At 36.6% G+C, this 23,901-nt stretch overlaps 1 protein-coding gene across 1 annotated transcript; it reads left to right on the top strand.

Annotated features, from left to right (window-relative positions):
• The first annotated feature begins 6,606 nt into the window (after positions 1–6,606).
• On the top strand, positions 6,607–22,578 carry LOC109148844 (eukaryotic translation initiation factor 2D). Its single transcript, XM_019296593.1, has 9 exons — positions 6,607–6,890; positions 7,802–7,913; positions 14,689–14,879; positions 14,973–15,067; positions 15,140–15,565; positions 16,755–16,863; positions 17,718–18,363; positions 21,866–21,995; positions 22,175–22,578. Exons 1-8 carry the CDS (start codon positions 6,756–6,758, stop codon positions 21,985–21,987), a joined length of 1,836 nt encoding a protein of 611 aa, XP_019152138.1. The 5' UTR covers positions 6,607–6,755; the 3' UTR covers positions 21,988–21,995; positions 22,175–22,578.
• Positions 22,579–23,901: the final 1,323 nt, after the last annotated feature.

Here is a 23,901-nt window from a genome sequence, read left to right as displayed (position 1 = left end):
GACCTAGCTTTCGCTTGTCCTTCTTGTTCCTCTTGGAGCTTTTACCGTGTTCCACAACGTTGGCCATATAACGCCACTAATGACGGAATTTTTCCCATCATTCGTCCTGTTGCCCTCCTCAATTCTAAGTCGCTGGACCAGGTCCTCCATATTCATCTCCTTTCGCTTATGCTTAAGGTAGTTCTTGAAGTCCTTTCAACCTGGAGGCAACAGGTGGATCACAGATCCAACTAGGAAGGCTTCACTCAACACCATGCCCTCGTCACGGATTTTTTCAAAGATCAATTGTAAATCCTCTACCTGACTTAGCACGATCTTGGAATCAACCATTTTGAAGTCCAAGAATCGGCCAACCACAAATTTCTTTGAGCCGGCATCCTCGCTTCGGTATTATGATCCAAGGCTTCCCACAACGCTTTCGTTGTTCCAATCTTGCGATATACATCGTATAACGCATCACATAATCCGTTCAGGATGTAGTTTCGGCAAAGGAAGTCCGAATCCTTCCAATAGCCAACTGCCATCACGGATTGGGCATCCTGTTCCCTTAACTTGGGAACTCTCTCGGTCAAGAACCTTGCCAAGCCGAGAGTTGCCAGGTAGAACAACATTTTTTGTTGCTACCTCTTGAAGTTTGATCCACTACCGGTGAACTTCTCCGGTCTTTCAACTGAACCACTCGGTACCGAAGGTACCCCAGTCATGGGAATGTATCCATCGGTGCTCCAACCATCTTGTGATCCAACGTTCACAGGTGGTGCTTGAGAATTTGCAACGTTGTTGCCATTCCCACCATTGTTGTTCTCAACAACATTCTCCTCCACATTAACTGGCAAAGCAGGGTTCTCCATTTCTTCTAGGAAATTAGAGATAAACAACCAACAGGAAATGAGAATAATGTTTTAAGATTGTTGGGTAATAAGGTGGAAAAACTCAAAAATAATAATCCTACGAAAAGTTGATTATTATATGGTAAAACAGGAAAGGAAAAGGTGGAAGATTCGGATAGTGGTTAGCACGAGTTTGAACAAATTATTCTTTTCCTTAAAACCTTATTTGCTACCTCCCACAAGTGCTAGGAGCGTTGTAGCCTAGGTTTCCCAGGATAAAACGTGCTATGATTCCTTGTTTGAGCACCCAAACAAAGAATCCGGTGAACAAAGCGAAGTATGAACACTCTTGGCTAAAGAAAGAGAGTAGAAACAGAGTTTTGGGGCTGAAAACGTAGTGGAATTCTTTCAAATTGTTGTGTATAAACTGCTACTGCTCTACCCTCTCTTATATAGGGGTGTTGGAGTGATAGCATTCAACATGACAATTAAATTGGTATTAAAACCAATTGTGTAACACCTGCAACAACCATGCCCACTAACTGGGATTAAATTCAGAATTCAAAATTTGGAATTAAAGCAATATTAATTTCGTAACGGATGAATTTAATCTTCACAACTGGCAGTTGGGGCCGAAACTTCACTGGCAGGTCGACCGAACCAGTTTCCGGACGACATTCGTGCCCACGCACACGAGCTTAGGCTTGATTCAAGCCTTTTCGAGCTAAGAACATTCGTGCCCACGCACACGAGCTTAGGCTTGATTCAAGCCTTTTCGAGCTAAGAATTCTTACCATTGATATTTAAAAAATCAAAAACAAAAATAAGTAACCAGGGATTCAAACCTTGGACCATTTCATACTCTATACAAGTAAAGGCCTAACTATCTAAGCTAAATTAATCTATGTTAAAACTTTGGTATATACAATATATATGTGGACATGTGGTGGGGCAGTGGGGGTAGCTACCCCCACTGTGGCTCCGCCACTACTTAAACCTTAACTAGACTTCTTATCATTATAAGTGTTGCACCAAATAACAAACACTTAAATATTATAATAACTTGTAACACGGATGTTATAATAATAATTAATAGGAAAATGTTACATTCTTTCACCAACCACCATACCCATTACCCAAGAACAAAAAAACACCAACCATAACGATATGTCCTCTTAAAACAAGTAGTATCAATTATAATCAAATGCAAACTTCCTATGAGCACTTAATTAGGGAACAAAGCTTAATGAAACAAATCATACATTCATCTCTACTCTAACTGAAGTACATTTTCTAAATGATATAAATCAAAATAAAGTGTACACACTTAAATGAGAAAAAAATGCCTAAATGTAAAAGAATTTCATTAAAACTTAATGTAAATACAGATAACAAAGTGAGTGAAAGTCCCATTTTTTCAACTAGATCCTTAAATTTAAATGGAGGCATGCCTTTAGTCAAGGGATCTGGTAACATCAACTCAGTACTAATGTTCTCAACGACCACAGTTTTGTCTTTAACACGCCCCTAATGGCTAAGAACTTGATGTCGATTTGCTTACTTCGACTATCACTTTTGTTGTTCTTAGCTAGGAAGTCTGCAATATAATTGAGTTGTCACAGTATATAGACTTTCAGTGGCTTAGATATAGAGTCCATAACTCTAAGCCCAGAGATGAAATTCTAGAGTCATACACCTTGTGAAGTAGTCTCGAAATAAGAAATGAACTCAGTTTCCATGGTAGAAGTATTTATTAAGGGATGTTTAACACTTCTCCATGAGATAGCCCCACTGGCCATGATAAATACGTACCCTAAATTTGATTTTCAAGAATTAACAACCAACGAAGTCAGCATCAGAATATTGTCCAACAACATCTAAGATGTTTGTTTGTCTAAACCCAATTATGTAGCCTTTGGTTCCTTTTAGATACCTTAGAACCCTCTTCACAACTCTCTAGTAGTCTAAACTTAGATTCTACTGGTACTGTCCTAGTATCCTGACCTCAAAAGCAATGTATGGCCTTGTACAAACTTTAATATATCCAATACACCAACCACTACACCATAAGGAATGTTCTTCATGGATTCTTTCTCCAAATCATTCTTCAAACATTGGTCCAAACTGAATTTGTCTCCTTTTGCTATAGGGGCAAGATTTGGTGAAGAATTCTACATCTTAAATCTCTCCAAAACTTTGTTTATATAGGTTTCTTGAGACATACCCAGTATACCATGAGATCTATCTCTATGAATCTTAATCCCAATAACATAAGATGCATCACTCATATTCTTCATATCAAAGTTCTTAGAAAAATAATGGTTTCACATCATGATGTATTTCTATTTTCTTTGTCATTGGTAGACAGTAAGATGTCATCCGCATATAAAACAAGAAAACATATTTGACTCATACTCACCTTCTGGTATATACAATAATCTAGGGGACTTTCAACAAAATCAAATGAAGAAAATATCCCATCGAACTTGATATACCATCATCATCATCATCATTATTATTATTATTATTATTATTATTATTATTATTATTATTATTATTATTATTATTATTATTATTATTATTATTATTATTATTATTATTATTATTATTATTATTATTTTGACTCATACTCAGCTTCTGGTATATACAATAATCTAGGGGACTTTCAACAAAATCAAATGAAGAAATTACCCCATCGAACTTGATATACCATCATCATCATCATCATCATCATCGTCATCGTCATCGTCATCGTCATCGTCATTGTCATTGTCATCGTCATCGTCATCGTCATTGTCATTGTCATCGTCATCGTCATCGTCATCGTCATCGTCATCATCATCATCATTTTGCATTTAGCTAATAATACGGAGGATAAACTCAGATATGTTGGATTGGGGCGAATTAATCTCAATAAAATGCATTAAAGAAAAAAAAATCACTTTATTTAAGTTTTAACCCCAACTCATAACTATTGGCATTATCATATTTAGTTATTTATTACTGATGAAGATATCCGTTATCTAAAAACATAAGGAATAAGGTTCAAATTGGCCACTGAACGTAACCTGAAAATGCAATTAGGTCACTGAACGAAAAAAAGTGCAATTAGGCCACTGAACACTCCAAAAATGTGCAATTTCACCTGATAGCAGGTTACCCTCAATTTTAGCAGGTTATCTGCTTACGTGGAAGCTGAGTTGGCATTTTTAATGAATTTTAAATCATTTTTAATAAATTTTTATAATAAATTTTTATTTAAAAAAAATTTAAAAAAATAAAAACGACTTTATTTTATTTTTTATTTAATTTTTTTCAATTTTTTTTATAAAATTTATTATTAAAATTAATTATTAAAAATTATTTAAAAATTATTAAAAATGCCAACTCAGCTGCCACGTAAGCAAGTAACCTGCTAAAATTGATGGTAACCTGCTATCTGGTGAAATTGCATACGTTTGGAGAGTTCAGTGGCCTAATTGCATGTTTTTGGAGTGTTCAGTGGCCTAATTGCACTTTTTGTTCGTTCAGTGGCCTAATTGCATTTTCAGGTTACGTTCAGTGGCCAATTTGAACCTTATTCCAAAACATAATAAGTGTGAATGAAAGTTATACCCATGATTTATGTCCGTTTTTTTCGTTAAGTATTTTTGTACATTATGCTATAAAGGTTGTACATTAAAATATTTTGGACAAACATACCTCTACCGACTACCGTTATAACTTCCGTTATCTTTTCCACTATTATTACCATGCACATGCATTCACCATATATTTTATTATCTTCTTCATTAATAATAATATATAAACATTATATATTTGAGTTATATGTTAATTATTACATAAAATATAAATATCAAATTTAAAAAAATGATTTACATTATTATTATTATTATTATTTAGAATAATTTAAATATCTAAAATTTAAATAAATTTAAAATTTTAATATAATGTATTAATATTGAGCACCTATTTTTTACACATCGCGCATAAAAAAAATATTAATAGTCCAAATAAGAGATATTTTTATTTTTTATATAATTTTAATTTTATTATAACATAAATAAGAGGGTGAGCGAGGGAATTAACGGAGCGTTATGTCATGGAACCGTGTTCACCATTCATGATGAACACGGTTCCAACGGTGTTAGTACACTGTTATCTTTTTTTTTTTTTTTTTTTTTTTTTTTTTTTTTTTTTTTTTTTTTAATTAATTGCGTGACTTTTCTTCTTCATTTTCACATTTTGCGGTTTCACTCTAATTTGAGGTGAACAATGATTTCAGACATTTATAAATTATGAATTCATGCCTGCACATTCACTTTGGAACCATGTCTACACATTCCCGTCCGAAATCACGGACATTAATAAATTATGAATCCATGCCTGCACATTCACTTTGGAACCATGCCTACACATTCACTTTGGAACCATGAGATTATGAATTTTCTGTTATAAGATTATGAATTTTCAGTTATGAGATTATGAATTTTCAGTTATGAGATTATGAATTTTCTGTTATGCGATTATGAATTTTCTGTTATGCGATTATGAATTTTTGCGATTTCACTTTAATTTGAGGTGAACAATGATTTCGGACATTCATAAATTATGAATTCATGTCTGCACATTCACTTTGGAACCATGCCTACACATTCCCGTCCGAAATCACAGACATTCATAAATTATGAAAATTCATGCCTGCACATTCACTTTGGAACCATGCCTACACATTCACTTTGGAACCATGAGATTATGAATTTTCTGTTATAAGATTATGAATTTTCAGTTATGAGATTTCTGTTATGAGATTATGAATTTTCTGTTATGCGATTACGAATTTTCTGTTATGAGATTATGAATTTTATGAAAATTCATAATCTCATAAAAGAAAATTCATAATTTGATCAACGCGCGCCGTTAACTCCACATCCACGATTTTTTTTTTTTTTTTGCCTAAAAACGACGTCGTTTAGCATTGTGTTCACCATTCTCGGTGAACACGTTTCCAGGGCATAATTTGTCGGGAATTAACACCCCCCCCAAAAAGTTAGAAGAAACACATAACACATATGGTACTTTCATTCCATCTAACAATTTCTCTCGATTTCTTCACTACAACATTCTTCCTCTCATAAAATCTTAAATTTTTCTCCATTTTTCTATATTTTCCCTCAAATATCTTATTTTTTCAACTATACACGCGCGCACACACCAAAATCAACAATTATACTGTGCACCGCAATCCATGATCCAAAACGGTAGATACTATAGTATATCTAAATTGACACTGTCTCACGTATTATTTTTATTATATTATCAAATGAAACTGCAATTGAATTGAAATGAAATGAAACTATAGTTGTGTTGAAATGAGATTGCAGTATATACAAAATTAAACTGAATAACAATTTCACATATTTGAGTGTATATTATCCATCGAAACTGTAGTTATATCAAAATGATATTGTAACTGTATTAAAATGAAACTGCAGTATATATTTGATGTCTGAATCATAATACATTGTGGAACGCGATCCATAGTATAATTTGCCCCACCAAAATGTCACCTTATTTTTCTCCTCCTTACTCTAGATCAAAGCATATGAACATTTGAGATTGTTTTATTAATTTTATACATGTACAAAAGTTAAGGGACAAAAAGTAAAATTTTTTCGTTTTTAACGAAAGAAGAAAAATGAAAAGAAGGGTAGAAAAAGGAAACACAAAATGGGAAACAGAGAAATTCAAGTATATTTCAGTTTTCTAAAAAACATCACAGGGTCATGTATTACTTTCCGTAATTTCCCTGACCGTCATATTCCATTCTGGAAACTTCTTCATTTTCCTTCATCTTTCTAAACCCTCCAAGAATCTCTCACTCGAAACTGAAATATCATATCCGCCACTCTACAGAAGGAAGAGATGTTCAAGAAGACGGTCGAGGCGAAGTCGCAGCAACGACTTTCCGGCGCAGACCGGAAGAAGCTCCGGCGGACCATCAGAGAGCGTTTCCCCAATGCATCCGATGCTGATATTGATACTTTACTTCCTCCTAAGGTATTAAAGTTCGCATTGACTGTGTGTGCAATCGCTTGATTTTCTATATCGATTTTGATATATTTGTTCCTTTGTACCTCATTGATAATTTTTCATCGAAATATGTAGTTTTTGTTATTGAGAGATTTGTAAATTTTGGGAGTATTTGCAAGTATTGGAATCAATTTTTCCCTAGTGCCAAATGCTCAAGCCAACAGTGATTTTTATTTGAATTTATTTTTTCACAAAGTGAACTCTTGTAGTTGTACACCAGGCATTCGTGCTGCTACGGAGTATTATTTTTAAATTTTTAGTTGAAATGGGAAAGAAAGTAAAAAAAAAAAGGGAGTGTTATGTATTGACCTTAATGTCACCATATATTCCAAATACAACTTCCATACATCTTGCCCAGAGCCTCTATACTTGGCTTATGGTATTGATTTTTCTGGCACACCATTACGGGTGGTTGGCTGTAATGTTGGATGCTAGAGCTTATTGGAGTAGAATCATTCATTTATAATTTTTCACTTATATAGTTTTATTTGGCTTCATATCATCTCCAATGGTGATGAGTTAAAAAGCATTTGCAATCAAAATGGAAATGATTGAAGGACACTTGAATCAAAGCAGAACCTGGGTGAGGACAGAATGCTCCTTTTCCCACCTTGTGTTCCAGGGGAAAACGGTTGTTGCCCTGGTGCTTCTATTACAATTAGTTTGTTACTTTCCAAGATCATCTGGTATTTTCTTTGAATTTTTGCTGAATTGCAAATTTCTCCTCAAGCTAAAAAATACTTAGATTTGCTTAAGAACCCCACCTGTGAGCCTTTCATATGTTGCTAATAGCCTAATAATATCTGGTAATTGATACTGTATATGGTAGTTGGCTGGTTCTACTTTGTTATAATTCCATTGATGATGGGTTATTGTAGGCAGAGTTCACAGTTTCAAAATATCCAAATCGTATTCTCGTATATGGTTTGGAGGGTGATTGCCCTTTGTTTTTTGATATTGATGGGAGAGGCAATGAAATATTCCCCACAGGTATAATTCATCATTCATCTAGCAACTCTTTATTCTTTAAAAAAATACTACCTCTTTTTGTTTTCATAAAGTTGCATATTAGCTGTAATGTGACTATATGAGTACTTGACATTCATCTCTTTGTAGTGGTTAAGACAAATCTAATTGATTTTAGAGGACACACTCATCAAGTGGAAACTTGAAAGGCTTACAAGCTCTGTTACGAAGATCTTGCATATCTTTTGCTTTTCCTTTGCTTTCCATCTTTTTCTACTTGAAATCATTATTGAAAGGATTGGGTCTATCATACTTGTCAGTTTGTGTTTCTATAAGGAACTAGTTGGAGATTCATAGTTTAGGCTATTTGTTCTCAACTTGCATATCTTTTTCTATCATTTATATAGTTGAGTAGTATTCGGAAGAGATTTTTGCACTCTCTTTTAGTTTCCTTTTCCTTTCTTTTTGTGAGCAAGGTGAGTCTTAACTAATATGGAGTAATAAATTGAGGCAATGAGGCATTGAGTGGTCTAAGCAGGTGGCTAGTGCCTCAACTTGCTGATAAGGTGGAGGGAATGGCCATATTAGAAGAAAAGAGAGATTACAAGGGAGCCTAATATTTATAGGCTTATACAAATAAGCCAAAGACATTTAGATAAACTAAAGGTCTCCAAGAGATTTACAAGGAATATCTATATATTTATCATATTGTCTTTCTTCATAGCTAGGATCAATTGACAATATAATTAAATGTTGTTGATATTAGAGAGGGGGTGTTTGGTGCACTACTTTTGAAGCAATCAATCCGAACCAAATGTCAAATGGTGTTTGGTTTTTGTTTTCAAGTGTTAAACAATCAGATTATTAGAAACAAATACCAAGGGAATGAAAGAATTGATATCCATTGTCCCCTGGGTTTTATTTCCTCCTTAGCCCCCTACTTTTGTAACGCATGGTAGAGAGAAATAAAAACATGTTTTATACACACACACCGAGGTTAATATTTGTAGAAATTGATTAAAAAAAGTTAAAAACTTAATGACATAAGTTTCAATATAAGCAAAGAACCATAAACTAAATAGATAAATTGTCATTAACTATCTAATCCTCTTCGTCAACCCTAACATAATCATCTTCTTCTTTGTCATCAAGTGAGGCATATCCCTCTTCTTCTACTTTAGATTCCTCAACCTCAAAATTAAACAATGGTTCTTCTTCATAATTCTCCTCAAATTCCAATTCTTCATCATCTTCAACCACTTTCTCTGTCCCTCTTGAGGTTGAAGTTGTAGCTATAACTTTCTTAGAAGTTTAAGTTTTGGCAGCTCTAGCTCTAACACCACTTGGTGGTTATTTTCTTTTCCCCGTTAAACACCAAGTAAATGTTTTAGGCTCTCCAACCCTTAAAGCCTCATATAGTGGCCCAATCAAGTGTGATATCATCATTAAAAACAAAGTCGTTCTAGACAACTTTGTTTTAGGCTCTCCAACCCTGAATAATATGAATGCTTTCGTTGTTTTACATCATTTAACTTGGTATCAGAGCCTAAACTCTAAATAAACCTTTTGTTTCCCACCGCCTGCCCCTAGAGTGCCACAATTGCCGCGATTGTTTCTCTGTTCCGACGTGTGCTTAGTGGTTTTTCTCCCAAACCAACACCACAGGCCTTCCCGGATCCTCGTCGCGGGCCTAGGCCAGAAGTCCGGTCGTCGTCCGTCGCCGCACGCGCCTCTAGGCGCCACCGCCGTTGCCGGAAGTCTCCACTGTTTTCCGGCCAGATCTCTTTCCTCAGGTCTCCGATCAAGATGTCGTTGCCACCATTGGAATCGTCTTGAAGGGACGCATCTGGCTGCGTTTTCCTTTCCCTCATCTCGCCTGGTTAACGTCAACGGTCAACATTGGTAAACCATCCCTTGATGCAGTTTTTTCCTTTCCTTTTGAATAATATTATGGCTTCATCTCTCACTGTTGGTACCTCCTCTCTGTTATGTCTCTCAAGCTAGTACCGCATGTAATTGGATTCTAGACACTGGGACATCATATCATATCTCTGGTAACCTATCCCTTATGACTAATGTCACAAAGTCTAAGGCTTTGCCCATGGTTACCTTAGCTAATAGTCATCAAACACCAGCTGCCGGTGTTGGTCAGGTTCATCCTATGCCATCTTTCCCCTTAGAGTCAGTTTTATATGTTTCTAATAGTCCTTTCAACCTTATCTCTGTGAGTAAAATCACTCGTACTCTTAATTGCTTCGTAACCTTTTGTGCTGATTCGGTTGTTGTGCAGGATCGTAGTACGGAGAAGGTGATTGGCACTGAGATTGAGTGACAAGGCCTCTATTACTTTCGTGGTGGTGATCTTGTTGCTTGTGCTTCCACAGTTTCTCACCTGTTTCTCCATAGTCGTTTGGGCCACCCTAGTCCTCCAAACTTCGACGGATGGTTTCGCGTCTGTTTATAGAGTCATTAGATTGTGAGTCGTGTCACCTTGGAAAGTAATTACGTAAGTCCTTTCCTCGGAGAGTCAATAATCGGGCTGCGTCTCTTTTTGATTTAGTTCATACTGATTTTTGGGGTCCATGTCGTGTCAATTCTGCTTTGGGGTTTCGTTACTTTGTCACTTTTACGAATGATTATTCTAGGTGTACTTGGTTGTTCCTTACACACCTCAGCAGAATGGGGTGGCTGAGCGTAAGAATCGACATTTAGTGGAAATTGATCGCACTATGTTAGTTCATTCTCATGTTCCTAATCATTTTTGGGCTGATGTTATCCTTACTGCGTGTTACTTGATAAATCGCATGCCATCCTCAGTACTAAACAATGAAATGCCATATTCCATTGTGTATCCTTCGGTTGATCTTTTCCCTCTTCTACCTCGGGTTTTTGGGTGTATTTGTTTTGTTCATGACATGACTCCTGGGCGTTCGAAATTGGCTCGTAAAGCTGTCAAGTGTATTTTCTTGGGTTATTCCCGGCTCCAAAAGGGTTATAGGTGTTATTCTCCAGAACTTAAGCGTCGTTTTGTGTCTGTTAATGTCACTTTTATTGAGTCTACTCCTTTTTTCCAGCCCTCACCGGGTGACACAGTCTCAATTTCAAAGGTTTTCCCTCTTCCTTATCTTGGTCTACTTCCTTTGGCCCAGGATTGAGGATCCTGTTCCTCCAACTACTCGTATTCCTCCAGCAGCTTCTACTGCTCTTGACCGCCCCGTTCAAGTCTACCAACGCCATCCACGCCCTGTGTCTGTTGAGGCTCCTGTTGACTCACCCATGCCACCCGATCCTTCGACTGCGGTTCCACCACTTCAACTACAATCTGATACTGATCTCACAGAGGCACCCATTGCTATTCGGAAAGGTACACGTTCTACTCGTAACCCTCATCCTATATATACCTTTTTGAGTTATCATCGTGTATCTTCCCCTTACTTTGCCTTCCTTTCTCACCTGTCTTCTGTGTCTATACCTAAATCCACTCGTGAGGCCCTCTTGGATCCAGGTCTAGTATGTAAACTTCGTCGTTTCTTATATGGTTTGAAGTAGTCTTCACAGGCTTGGTTTGGAAGATTAGCTCTGTGATGTGTGAGTTTGGTATGACTAGAAGTGAAGTTTATCATTATGTTTTCTATCGTCATTCTAATGGGAAATGCATATACCTTGTAGTATATGTGGATGACATTGTTATTACAGGGAGTGATCAAGAGGGCATATCTCAGTTGAAAGAGTATCTCTTCAGTTGATTTCAGACCAAGGATTTGGGCAAGCTGAAATATTTTTCTCTGAATTGAAGTGGCCCAGTCTACCAGTGGTATTGTCATTTCTCAAAGAAAGTATGCTTTGGATATTTTAGAAGAAACTGGCACGTTGGATTGTAGACCGGTGGATAATTCCATGGATCCGAATGTTAAACTCTTACCAGGACAAGGGGAGCCATTGCATGACCGAGAACGATATAGGAGATTAATTGGAAAATTGAATTATCTCACAATCACACGACCATATATCTCTTTTGCAGTTAGTGTGTTGAGTCAGTTTCTTGAGAATCATTGTGATACTCATAGGGATGTTGCTGTTCGTGTTCTAAGGTATATCAACAGAGCACCAGGACAAGGTTTATTATATGAAGATGGAGGACATGCTTAGGTTGTTGGGTATTCTGATGCAGATTGGGCTGGTTGTCAATTTGACAGACGCTCTACTTCGGGTTATTGTGTACTCATCGGTGGTAATCTTATATCTTGAAAAAGTAAGAAGCAGGATGTTGTTGCTAGGTCCAGTGCTGAAGTTGAAATCGGGCCATGGCCCTCGCGACATGTGAACTTATGTGGCTGAAGTACTTACTACAAGAGTTGCAAACAAATGACACTGATATGTGACAATCAAGCAGCTTTACACATCGCCTTAAATCCAGTTTATCATGAGAGGGCTAAACACAACGAGGTTGATTGCCCCTTCATCAGAGAAAATATTGTGTTAGGGTGCATCAAAACCTGCTTTGTCAATTCTGCAGATCAATTAGCTGATATCTTGACAAAATTCCTTAGAGCTCCTAGAGTTGGGTATATTTGTAATAAGCTTGGAGCATATGATTTATACTCTCTAGCTTGAGGGGAGTGTTGAAACCCTAGGCTTGTTAGGAATGAGCCCATTAGGTTATAGCTTATTCCTATATAAATAGTTTGTACCTGTACAGCTCTAGACTGAATAATATGAATGCTTTCGTTCTTTTATATCATTTAACATAGTCCTATGACTATTGGAGTCTTGTTAATTGCACGAGTTTCAAAACTATCAATTTAGTATATTAACTATTCAAATTTTCTCAATTTCAGTCACTCCGGCCAAATTGTCGTCTGAAAAATTTTAATTGACCACACTATGTTTAATCACAAGGGCAATTTCGTCTTTCCATGTTTATGCAAATAAAAAGGGAAAGCTAATTTTTGCCTCTTCCTAATTCGGTCAGGCTGCGGCTAAATGGAATCTTGGGAACTTTTCTCTTTCATCTCTCCTACCCTCCGTTTTCTTAATTCTTATCCAAGTCATCATGCTTTCATTGCTGTGGGGAATCATCTATTGTTTACCCCTAAATTCATCTCAAATCAAACTTCACGCAACATTTCAACTCCGAAATCCATGTCTTAGATTTCCATGGACCAATAAAAATAAAAATGAACATTCATGGTGCTTATTTAATACTTCAATTTTTTTATTTTTATTTCTTGAAAATTACTGATGTGGACAGTGGAATGAGATCTGGAAAACAAGACCCATCACCATCAATTGATGCGTGAATGAATCATGGTCTTCAAAGTAAAACGACGATGTTCTTCATTAAACAAAGTTTCTGATCTTTTCAATGTAACATTAATGGTGTCTCCGAGAATAGAATTAAGAGTAAATATTGAAGAAAAATGGAAGCTTAAAAAAAGAAAGAAAAAAAAAATACTATATTATATAGATGCCCTGGGCTTCTCTTCCTTCTTGGACGTCGGAGTTCTTGAATCTCCGATGGGCGATTGCTTAGAAAGAAAAAGAAAGAATAAAAGAAGAACATCGTCGTTTTACTTTGACTACCATGATTCATTCACGCATCAATTGATGGTGATGGGATGCCCTGGGCTTCTCTTCCTTCTCGGATGTCGGAGTTCTTGAATCTCCGATGGGCGATCGCTTAGAAAGAAAAAGAAAGAATAAAAGAAGGAAAAATAATTTCTTCTTTTTATTTAAGAATCACTGTATTCACACCTGCAGATGAGCGTGGTGTAGAACCTGGCATGTGGTTCTTTGACGAGGGTGGCACATTTTCTGGTGAAAGCGCACCTTCCGTGAGACGAGGAATAGGCTAAAATCAACTTTCCCTTTTTCGCATTAACATGGAAAGACGAAATTGCCCTTGTGATTAAACATAATATCGTCAATTTAAACTTTCTAGTGAGCGGCATTTTGGTCAGATTGAAATTGAGAAAAATTGAATAGTTGAGCTACTAAATTGATAGTTTTGAAACTCGTGGATGGCAATTAACAAGACCCCAATAGTTGCAAAGGAATAGATGCTGAAAGTAGAAAAAAAAAGAATAAGAATTAGAGATAAGTGTCATCTTAACTCTTAAGAACAATTTTTTATGGGTTTAATTATAATAAACTAATAAAGTTTTAAACTAGTAGGTTGTATTTTGTTAAACTAGTAAGAAACTTAAACGAATGAAAAAGTAGTAAAAAAAACAGAAGTACTGTGTGGTGCAGTCTGGCCAGTAGAAGGAAAGAAAGGAGATCACAAAAAAAATGGAACAAATATAAAAAGTAGCAGAAAAGAAGAGAAAAGAAAAGGAAAAAAAACCTTGCAGAGTGGTCGCTGGAGGCTTGACGGGTGCCTTTCCACTCAATGACTTTCATGTGTAGTAACTAGTATTTTTAGGAATAATTGGATTTAGACAGGAAATGAAACATTGAAACTTTGCAAGTTTTCTTAAATGAAAAGCATACTTTAGTCTTATTCCCCATAACCCTAATGTAAAACAAACATATACAATTTTTCTTCTAATTTAAATTTTCTTAGTTCTAAAACTTCATTGATTTGGGGGTACCATTGGTGCATTTGGTGCTTTGCTAGGTGAGTCTGAATTGCTAGAGACTTTCAGTCTGATTTTTTGCTGGCATTTCTGTGTTACTTCTCTATGCTGGAAATATGTTAGGAAGTATTCTTTTAATTCCTTTTTTTAGTTTTCCGGACTTTATTTTAACTTGTCTTGACATTCATTAATGCCTTTTGTCTTTTCTCTGGTCATGGAAGTTTATGCTCTGTGGAAGGTCCCAGGACTTTTGCCTGCTTTTGTGCTTAAGGGAGGTGAAGTTTCTCGTTTTGTGATTGGGGGTGCAGACTTGATGTTCCCTGGCATCTATGTTCCTGCTGAAGGGTTGCCATTATTCTCAGCTGGGGAGGCATGGGCAGTGTTAGTTCCTGGAAATCCTGCCCCTATAGCTGTAAGCTTCTAAAAGTTTGTCCATCTAGATATTAGGATTTCTTAATATGATGATTAATTTGTTGCTTTAATGCATTTTTGTTTGTCTTTATAGGTCGGGACTACTACCATGAGCAGCACTGAAGCTTTAAAAGCTGGCTTGCGTGGAAAAGCTTTAAGAATAAATCATTACTATCGAGATACACTTTGGTATGTTTTCTAGGAAATGTATCAAATAAAAGTGTTCTAGGAAATTTAGCATTGATGTAATCTCTTTTTCAGGGAAGCAACTGAAAATCCATATGTGCCAAATGCTGGCTTTTACGAAGATGTTGTTTTTGAGGATCCTGCTTTCATATCTACTTATGAGGCCTCTGGATCACATGAAGGTGATGATTCAGTGGAAAAAGTAAATTCCATTGATAATGAAGGAGCTGCAGATGCTGTGGAAGTCGAAGCCACTTCCTCTAGTAGTGGTCATGCTCCGAAAATACAATCTGATGTTACAAATGAAGAGACTGAACAACTAGCTGATGATATGGTTGGCTTGAAGGTGATAGAGAATGTCTCCGCAGATGAATTGAAATCAGATGATCAACATCCCCTATCAGCTGCAGACATAGATGTACTACTAGACAAATGCCTATTGCAAGCTCTGCATACCACTGTCAAGGAGAAGGACCTTCCTATGCCTGGAAGTACATTATGGTATGATTTAGTGCGGTTATCAAAATTTCCCATATGAAGCATAGTAATTGGTTGGGAATTGATAGTTTCGGTTGAACTTTGACTTTGTATGGTATCTGGCATAATTCATAAGTTGTCTCAAGGAAGCTACCACATTGTCAGTGACCCTTGGGTTAAGTTGCCATTGCCAAGGGAGGCCTCCTGATCTTGAGGTGAGGAGTTCATCTCCTCCCTCCCTATGAAGAGAAAAGGAACACCCAAAATTAGAAGCTATAGTTTAGTCTTACTTGTATGCCAGTTCATTCTGAACTAATAGATAGAGGAGCCCTAATAATTTGTGTTGTTAATGCAGATGCATCATGATCTTGATTGGCTTTTCAGTAGGTAGGGACCTGATACAATACAGATCCTGGGCTGCCAATCTGCTAAAATCAATTTAGTTATCTTATTTCCTAGTTTATTAGTAGTTGCCTTTTTACTTTAAGTAACCATATTTTAGAATATTGTTTCCTTATGTCTTAAGCTTTTAACTCCTATATATAGGGAGAGTATTAGATTGCCTTAGTAAGTTGGAAATTGAATAAAATCAAAAGGAAGTTTCTTCCTCCAACTTCTCCCCAACTCTCTCCTCTCATTCTGTTTTCCCTTCTTCACGATTGGGAAGAACAAAACCGATCGTTCAAACTCTGTCTCTCATAGGCCCATAACGAGGAGTATAGCTTGTGAACATATCAGGACCATGCACATAATGTGTAACTGTTAAAAGGAACATGGCTACGGAGAAGTAAATCAGACACATATGAAACAATTCAATGGTTTCTTTGGCTAATGGTTGAGGACTTCTGAAGATTAGTATTCCTATCAGAATTATTTAGCTCTTACTAAGAACTGAAACTTAAAAAAAAAAAGCAGAATATGTGACCTTACTGTGGGTACTTCGATCCAATAAACCCCATTCTTGATACTTGTTACTGAAGTGTCCTTTCATCTTCCCAAAATCTCCCTTGGAACAAAATTGAAAACCTTCCTTCTTTACTCTTATTTCCATTTAAATGAGTGGTGTAGCTTTTGCAACTAAATGTTGAGCCTAAATGTTTACTGCACTTCTCATTTACTTATTATGTATACTGCCTTGTCTGTTATAGTATTTGTAACTTCAAGCTTTCTCTTGACTCATCTGATGGTGTGTCCGACTGCTTGTTCCATGCAGGTCAAGTCATGTGCTTCCCTGCAGGCCTTCAGGCATAACATTAGATATAAAGAAGTCTTCTTACAAGAAACTGTCCAAGTGGCTACAAGCTAAAGCTTCTGCAGGATGGGTATGACTATCCAGACCTTTAACTATGTGATCGCTCTAACTTTGTTGTATTTCTGGAAAGAAAAGGAACAAATAGAAAAAGAGTGACATTTGTGATGAAAGAATTCCTTGTTGATGTTTTTAAGTTTATTTTTATTATACTACTGGTTGTTCATGCTATGAGCATTTTTAGTCCCTTTAGTTATGACATAATAGCTTTGTAGTCCCTAGTTGTTTGATGTGGGCACATTTGCTCTTCAGTTATCACCCAAAGCTGTCAATTTAGTCTTTCACCAAACAGAATCTATTAACTTCAAACGGCTTAAAAAACTATAAATTGATGGAATTTTCTTTGCATCCTCATTGAGCGGTTAAAGTGATATGGATTTATTAATTTCTTTTCGGAGTTAATAGATCTTTTTAGGCGAGGGACTAAATCGGCAACTTTGAGTGGTAATTGAGAACCCAATATGCACAAGTCAAACACCTAGGGGACCAAAATAACTATTATGCCATAATTGAGGGATGAAAATGCTTTTCATCCCCCCACTATTTATTGCCAGTCTCTTTTATCTTGTTTATGTGCTAAATTTTGTAAATTGCGTATCTCTTCTTCATTTTGGCTCCTGCATTTTCCTGTTTCCATAGTAGTTGTAGTGGAACTGTCTAACCTGTCTTGCTGTCCTGTACAATCTAATATTTATTTATTTGTTTTGTTTGTCAGTAAAAAAAAATCTAAATTTTCTCTATATTCTTCCCTTGTCCTGGCTTGAAAGCCGAATATATCAATGAGTTGACACTCATTTTCTTTGATTATTGCATCCAAAGTTGTGTTCCTTATTTGTAACTAATGAGAACTTCTCTTGGCACTCACAGATCACAGTAAAAGAAGATAAGCATAAGAAAGAGGCCAATCTGTTTTCAGTTAACCGAAAACATCCAGATTACATGTGCTTTACGCCAGAGAAGAAGAAGCCTGAGAAGACTGGGAAATCCATTAATGATGGTTCTAATGAAGAGCAGTCATCCAAACTATTGGAAGTAGCTGAAATTTATAAACCTACTGTCTATGTTAATCCAATTTTTGCTGCTGTAGGAGTGAATTTGGATAAACTGTTCACTGCATCGGAAACTTCTGAAATAGTTTTCCAGTATGTTGAGAAAGAAAGACTTGTTAAACCAACAGATAGGTCTGTTGTCATTCTTGATGCAACCTTATGTGACGCTCTATATAAGGGAGCAATAAAAAAGGGATCAACTTATCCCACTGAAATTCATAAGAAGGATTTAGGGTTAACTTTTATGAACCGAATGCAAGCCCATCATAGAGTTACAAGAGGTAATGATTCAGCTGTTCGGAAAGGTGCTTTGAAGCCTATTCAGATCATGACAGAAAGAAGGCAAGGCAATAAAAAAGTGACTAAGCTTTCTGGGTTGGAGTCATTTTTGATAGATCCTGAGGTATTGGCTTCAGAGCTGCAGAAGAAATTTGCTTGTAGCACCTCTGTGACAGAACTTCCAGGTATTTTGCTACAAATTTTCTTCTTCTTTACTCACTCTTTATGTCTTTTCCCTCGTACAATTGGGAGATGAGTACTATTGCTGTCAACGTTGTCCATGGGTTTTGATGGTATGCAATTCTGTTGTAAGGAAAATAGTGGAAAATAATGAGAAGAGACCACATTATTTGTGAAGGAATTTGCTATAGTACCATTACAATAGTCAAGTTTTGGATCCCTAATGCTATTTGTGTACTTATAGCTCCCACAGTAGTTGAACTATCCTATTTATAGTCATTAAGAGGTACTCCCCCACTATCCAGACATGTCTATTATGATTATCAATGAAACTTTTATTGGTATTCTTTAACGCCCTTCAGCCATTCACTCCTAGTGGGCTCGGGTTCTTGGAGCTTGGCCAACGCCACCTCTTGAGTTAATGCCATCAGCCCCCGCTATCTGTGTACTTATAGCTCCCACACTAGTTGAACTATCCTATTTATAGTCATTAAGAGGTACTCCCCCACTATCCAGACATGTTTATTATGATTATCAATGAAACTTCTATTGGTATTCTTTAACGCCCTCAGCCATTCACTCCTAGTTGGCTCGGGTTCTTGAAGCTTGGCCAACGCCACCTCTTGAGTTAATTCTCATTGGCCAGTACTTGAGGATTGACTCAAAGTAATTCAATCAAGACCGGACTATTTTGCAATGTCCTTGGATCGGATTAAAGCGTTTGGACCAGGCCGTGACAAGCTACTTGGGCCTAGTACAAGTCTATTATTCCATCACTAGCTCCCTACTTCCTCAATTGTAGGCATTGTTAGCATAAGGAGGTTGCTAGTGTTGCATGATTCCGCCAAGTGTTGTCCAAGTTCATGATATCTTCATAGTGTTCATTTTTTCCCCAATTTTTTAATTTTATGTTTCCTCACTTTCAGCCATTTTCTTCTTTTCTTTTCCTATTTTTTTGTTTCCTTTTCTACACCGATTTCTCTCTCTGTCTCTTTCTTTTTCTTCTCCTTTTCCCTCTTTGTCAATTGTCACTACCCTTCTTCTTCTTCCTCAAATGAGTGATTAGTGTTGCTTGCCAAAGGTTGATGTTGGGCTGCTGCATGGCCCTCTCTGATGCTTCACACCTCTATTTTTTATTTTTTATTTATTTATTTATTATTTTTTTTTTTTTATAAAGCACAAGTTAGTTCATCATCATCAAAATAGTACAAGGAGATGTAAAGCATAAAAAAGGGTAGCCAAAGTGCATATTCCTATGTCATATCAACATATGCTTATTATCTCATGTAGAAAGTCATCCTTGCAAGATTGGACAATGTATTTGTCCAAAGTTTGTTAATGGCAATATTTTTATTTTTTGTTGTTGGTTGGCATGGGGCACCTAAAGACGACGCATACGCATGAGGCGCTAAGGCTAACGAAGGTGCTTGGGGTGCTGAGGTAGTATGTGGAATACTTAAGGATAATGCATGTGCATGAAGTTCCTAGGCCAAAGTGTTGAGGTGGTGCATGTAGCACTTATAGATGAGGCTTGTGTGCAAAGCACTAAGCTCAAAGAAGGCGGGTGTGGCGAGGTGGTGTGTAGAATTCCTAAAGGTGAGGTTAGTGCACAAAGCGCCAAGTCCAAAGATGGTGTGCCATGCGCCGAGCAAGGCAAAACACCTATAGATGAGGCTTGCACACAAAGTGCTAAGGCCAAAGAAAGCATGGGGGTTGTTGAGGCAATGTGTTGAGCACCTAAAGATGAGGTTTGCGCATGAAACGTTAAAGCCAAGGAAGGCACATGGGTTTCGTTGAGGCAGTGTGCGGAGACCTAAAGATAAGGCTTGTGCATGGAACACTAGAAAGGAAGAAAGTGCGCAGAGTATCTATTGTTGAGGCTTGTGCATGATGCTCAAAGGCCAAAGAAGGTGCACGGGGTGTAGAGGCAATGTGTAGAACACCTAAAGATTAGGCTTGTGCATAGTGTAAAAGCCAAAGAAGGCTCATGAAGCACAGAGGTAGTGCGTAGAACACCTAACGATGAGGCATGCACAAAGTGCAAAGGCTAAAGAAGGTGCATAGGGTGCCAATCCAGTGCATGGAGCACCTAAAGATGAATCCTATATGCAGTTCAAAAGCCGAAGAAAGGCACACGAAGCTTTCAAAACATTTAATGATGTGCATATCATTTAAAAAAAACCTCATGCTTATTCGTAAACCATCAGCAATTACATTAAACTCTTAACATTGGTCTTTAAATCTTCAACTAGGCAAGTGAAAGTCCTTTGGTAATAGCATCTCCATTTTGGGAATGATTGCGGTGTAACTCATCCATTTTCTTCCTTAGGCTTTCCATGCCCTTTTCAACTTGATCTGGGTTTTGCGCAATATATTCCTAGATTGTATAGGGGAGACCCTTGCAAACGTTCCATGGTACTTGTGTTTAGTGGTTTAGATTTGCTTAGCCCCAACCAATCTAAGACAAACATGGTATGCCGAGCTTGTTCTATGCTCATTGAATTTGTAGCCACCACAAGTGACAATCCTTTACCCTTTTGCTGAGTATGTTATTCAGTAGGTAGGTTTGGTTGTGCAAGTAGGGTGCTAGACACTAGGGTTTGAAATCTTGACACTGTCTATGTTCACCCTTGAGCAACGTGTGTCGGTTGACCTTGAGTCCCTTAATCCTTTAGTTTACCTTGAGTACCCACGAGGTAGTGACAAATGTCTTCATTGTGTCTTGTCTCATGGGTGGACTATTGCTTTGGCTTCGGGCCCACCTCTTTTGTCGTGGCTAAGCCACTTGCACAAGTCACAAATGGGTTTATTGCCTCGAGATCCTTGGCATTGGCTAAGTTTGTGCAAGTCACGGATAGGTTTCTTGTGACCGTGCACTAGTTGATCTAGCCATTGAGTTGTGTGATTGCCTTTATGGTTAATAGATATTTGGTGAATAATTGATAGAACCATGAACTTTTAATCTAGATCTCCACAGATGACGCCAAATGATGGTATATAATTTACTTGTTGGGAAAATAGTTGAAAATAATAAGAAGAGATAGTATTATTCGTGAAGGAATTTGCTATAATATTGCTACAATAGTCGAGTTAGGATCTTTCTTTCTAATGCTATCCGTGTATTTATAGCTCCCTCGAGACGGTTGGACTACCCTCAACAGGTAACTGGTTTGCCATTAAGACACACTCCCCTACTATTTAGATTTTAGATGGACATTGTGGTTATCAATGAAGTGTCCATTGGTTATCACACATTTTAAAGTTTAGGGCTTTATGATTTAATTTCCTTCAAGTTCTGGTGACGTGCATGCATTTTAGTCGTGTGTGCGCGTGGGCATGAGCACACATGTGCCAGGGAAAAAAAGGCGGTGGGGGTGGCATTCCATGATATGTAAATGTGTGTGCCTTGTTTGTAAGATTGGTGAAAATTGCTGCTATGCTTTTTGGTTGGGTAGAGGTGGCATCATTTGCTATGTTTTGATTATCTTATTCCCCTTGCTAATCTAGGTAAAAAGGGTCTAGAAGTTCTTGTACAAGGTGGTGTTATTGATGATGTTGCAAGATATTTGGTGGAACAATATGGCATCTTAAAGAGGTATATTGAAGTTTATGATAAAACAAGGAAATAAGTGCTGAGGTTAGTATTCTTCCCTGATGTATGTTCTCACTTATTGACGTTGAAATAACATTCAATTGGACATGACTTACATAATCCTTTTTTTTAGGCAATCATCATATTGATTTATGATGTATCTAGTCTTCAACATATTGTGTGTGTTTGTGTGTTTTGACAAACTTACCTTTCCTGGTTCATAGGTGAGAAATTGAAGTTGATGTCTCTCACAGAAAGATATCACGATGACATGGAGATGCTAATAATACTTGAGAGGGTGTCATCAGTCATATAATCAGTTTACTCTCCCAGGGTCTAACCATGCTCATGCTTTTGGTACAGGGGTTGGAGCTTTGGCTATTTTGTTGCAAATACTCTACCATACCTCTTTCTTGCATGCATGCATGCATGTAGTGTATATGCTTTGGCTTTTGGCAGCATACTTGGTCAGTGAGATGAAAATGAACTACTTATTTCTTCCCTGTTCATGCTTGTTATATTGATACAACATGAAAAAAATTTTGTTCTTGTTATTTGTTTCTCTAAGTAGTTTGATTATATAATCATTTATGGACAAGTTCATTGACGCTGATTTACTATTATTCCACCTAAAGGCTTGGGTCGGTTAATTTGAGTTCGTTGTTTCCCGGTCAGTTTATGCTGCTAGATCTATGAGGTACGTAGTTCAGCCAGCCTGTTGTTTTCCTACTTGGTCAGCTGTTGTTCTGTTCTTAGGTGCATTATCATCATCATCTTAAATTCTACTTTGGTAGGAAGAAAAGGAAAATCATCATTTTATCATCTTAAATACTACTTTGTCAGGAAGACAGGAAGATAACAAATCATTATCTCTTAAATTTTATTTTAGGTTAAACAGACTATATTTTTTCCATTATTTTTACTTGGTTTTATTGTAAATTTCACTTTTGGTCCTCTAACTATTATACATGAATAATATTTGGTTATTGATTATTTAAATTTTCTAATTAGGTGTATGACTATGTAATTTGTATCACATTTGGTCCTACCGTCTAATTTCTTGGCCAACTATTGCCGGAAGTGCTCCTTCCAGAAAAAGCAAATGCAGTGCTCCTTTGGGAAGAAGCAAATGCAATGCTCCTCCCGAAAGGAGTACTTTCGGGAATAATTGGTTAGAAAATTAGATGGCAGGACCAAAGGAGTACTTTCGGGAATAAGCAGGACCAAATGTGATACAAATTATATAGACATGCACCTAAATAGAAAAAATCAAGGACTAATGTGATTCATGTATAATAGTAAGGGGACTAAACGTGAAAATTTTTCTTTACTAGGGCAACACTAATGGTAACAGTTAGTCACAGTTCTAGAAATTTGTCCCAAATGAAATTCACTATAACTAAATAAATTAAATTGGCAAAATGACACTTTTTTGTCTAAGTTATAGTGATATAGCTTATTATTGAAAGGTGCAACTTTTATAGCTTATTTTTCCATTCAATTATAGGTGCATTTTTTTTTTTGTTTTGTTTTTTTTGTTTGTTTGTTTTTTTTGTTTGTTTTTTTTTTGTTTGTTTTGTTTTTGTTTTTGTTTTTTTTTGTTTTGTTTTTGTTTTTGTTTTTCCTTAGGTATTCTCAAAGTGATTGTTTTTATATATCTAACAACTATTTACATCTAACTTTTAAAATCCAAAAAGTGAGAGGTTTTTTATTTTTTTTAAGAGAAAGGAGAAATATCATTAATTCAAATCAAATTCCAAACTATCCAAAATGATAGCGGGAGGAAAGTCTAACCAAACTTTGCATTCAAATAGGGATACAACGATCTTAGCAAGGCCATGAGCTATTGAATTCACTGAACGCTTAACAAAAGAGAAGGACACATCTAAGAAATTTCTCAACATGAGTTTGATATTATCAATGAGAATAGCAGCAGGAGCATAGCCAGGAT

The sequence above is a fragment of the Ipomoea nil genome, unplaced genomic scaffold, assembly GCF_001879475.1.
Source record: "Ipomoea nil cultivar Tokyo-kokei standard unplaced genomic scaffold, Asagao_1.1 scaffold2144, whole genome shotgun sequence".
Classification (NCBI taxonomy): domain Eukaryota; kingdom Viridiplantae; phylum Streptophyta; class Magnoliopsida; order Solanales; family Convolvulaceae; genus Ipomoea; species Ipomoea nil.
The sequence above is the reverse complement of the archived record's forward strand: the minus strand, read 5'-3'. Positions and strand labels throughout refer to the sequence as shown.

Coding starts and splice junctions, on each gene's coding strand:
- LOC109148844 (XM_019296593.1), top strand. CDS start 6,756: ATGTTCAAGAAGACGGTCGAGGCGAAGTCGCAGCAACGACTTTCCGGC. Junction 7,914..14,688: donor CAATGAAATATTCCCCACAG/GTATAATTCATC, acceptor TGGTCATGGAAG/TTTATGCTCTGTGGAAGGTC. Junction 15,068..15,139: donor TACTATCGAGATACACTTTG/GTATGTTTTCTA, acceptor TCTCTTTTTCAG/GGAAGCAACTGAAAATCCAT.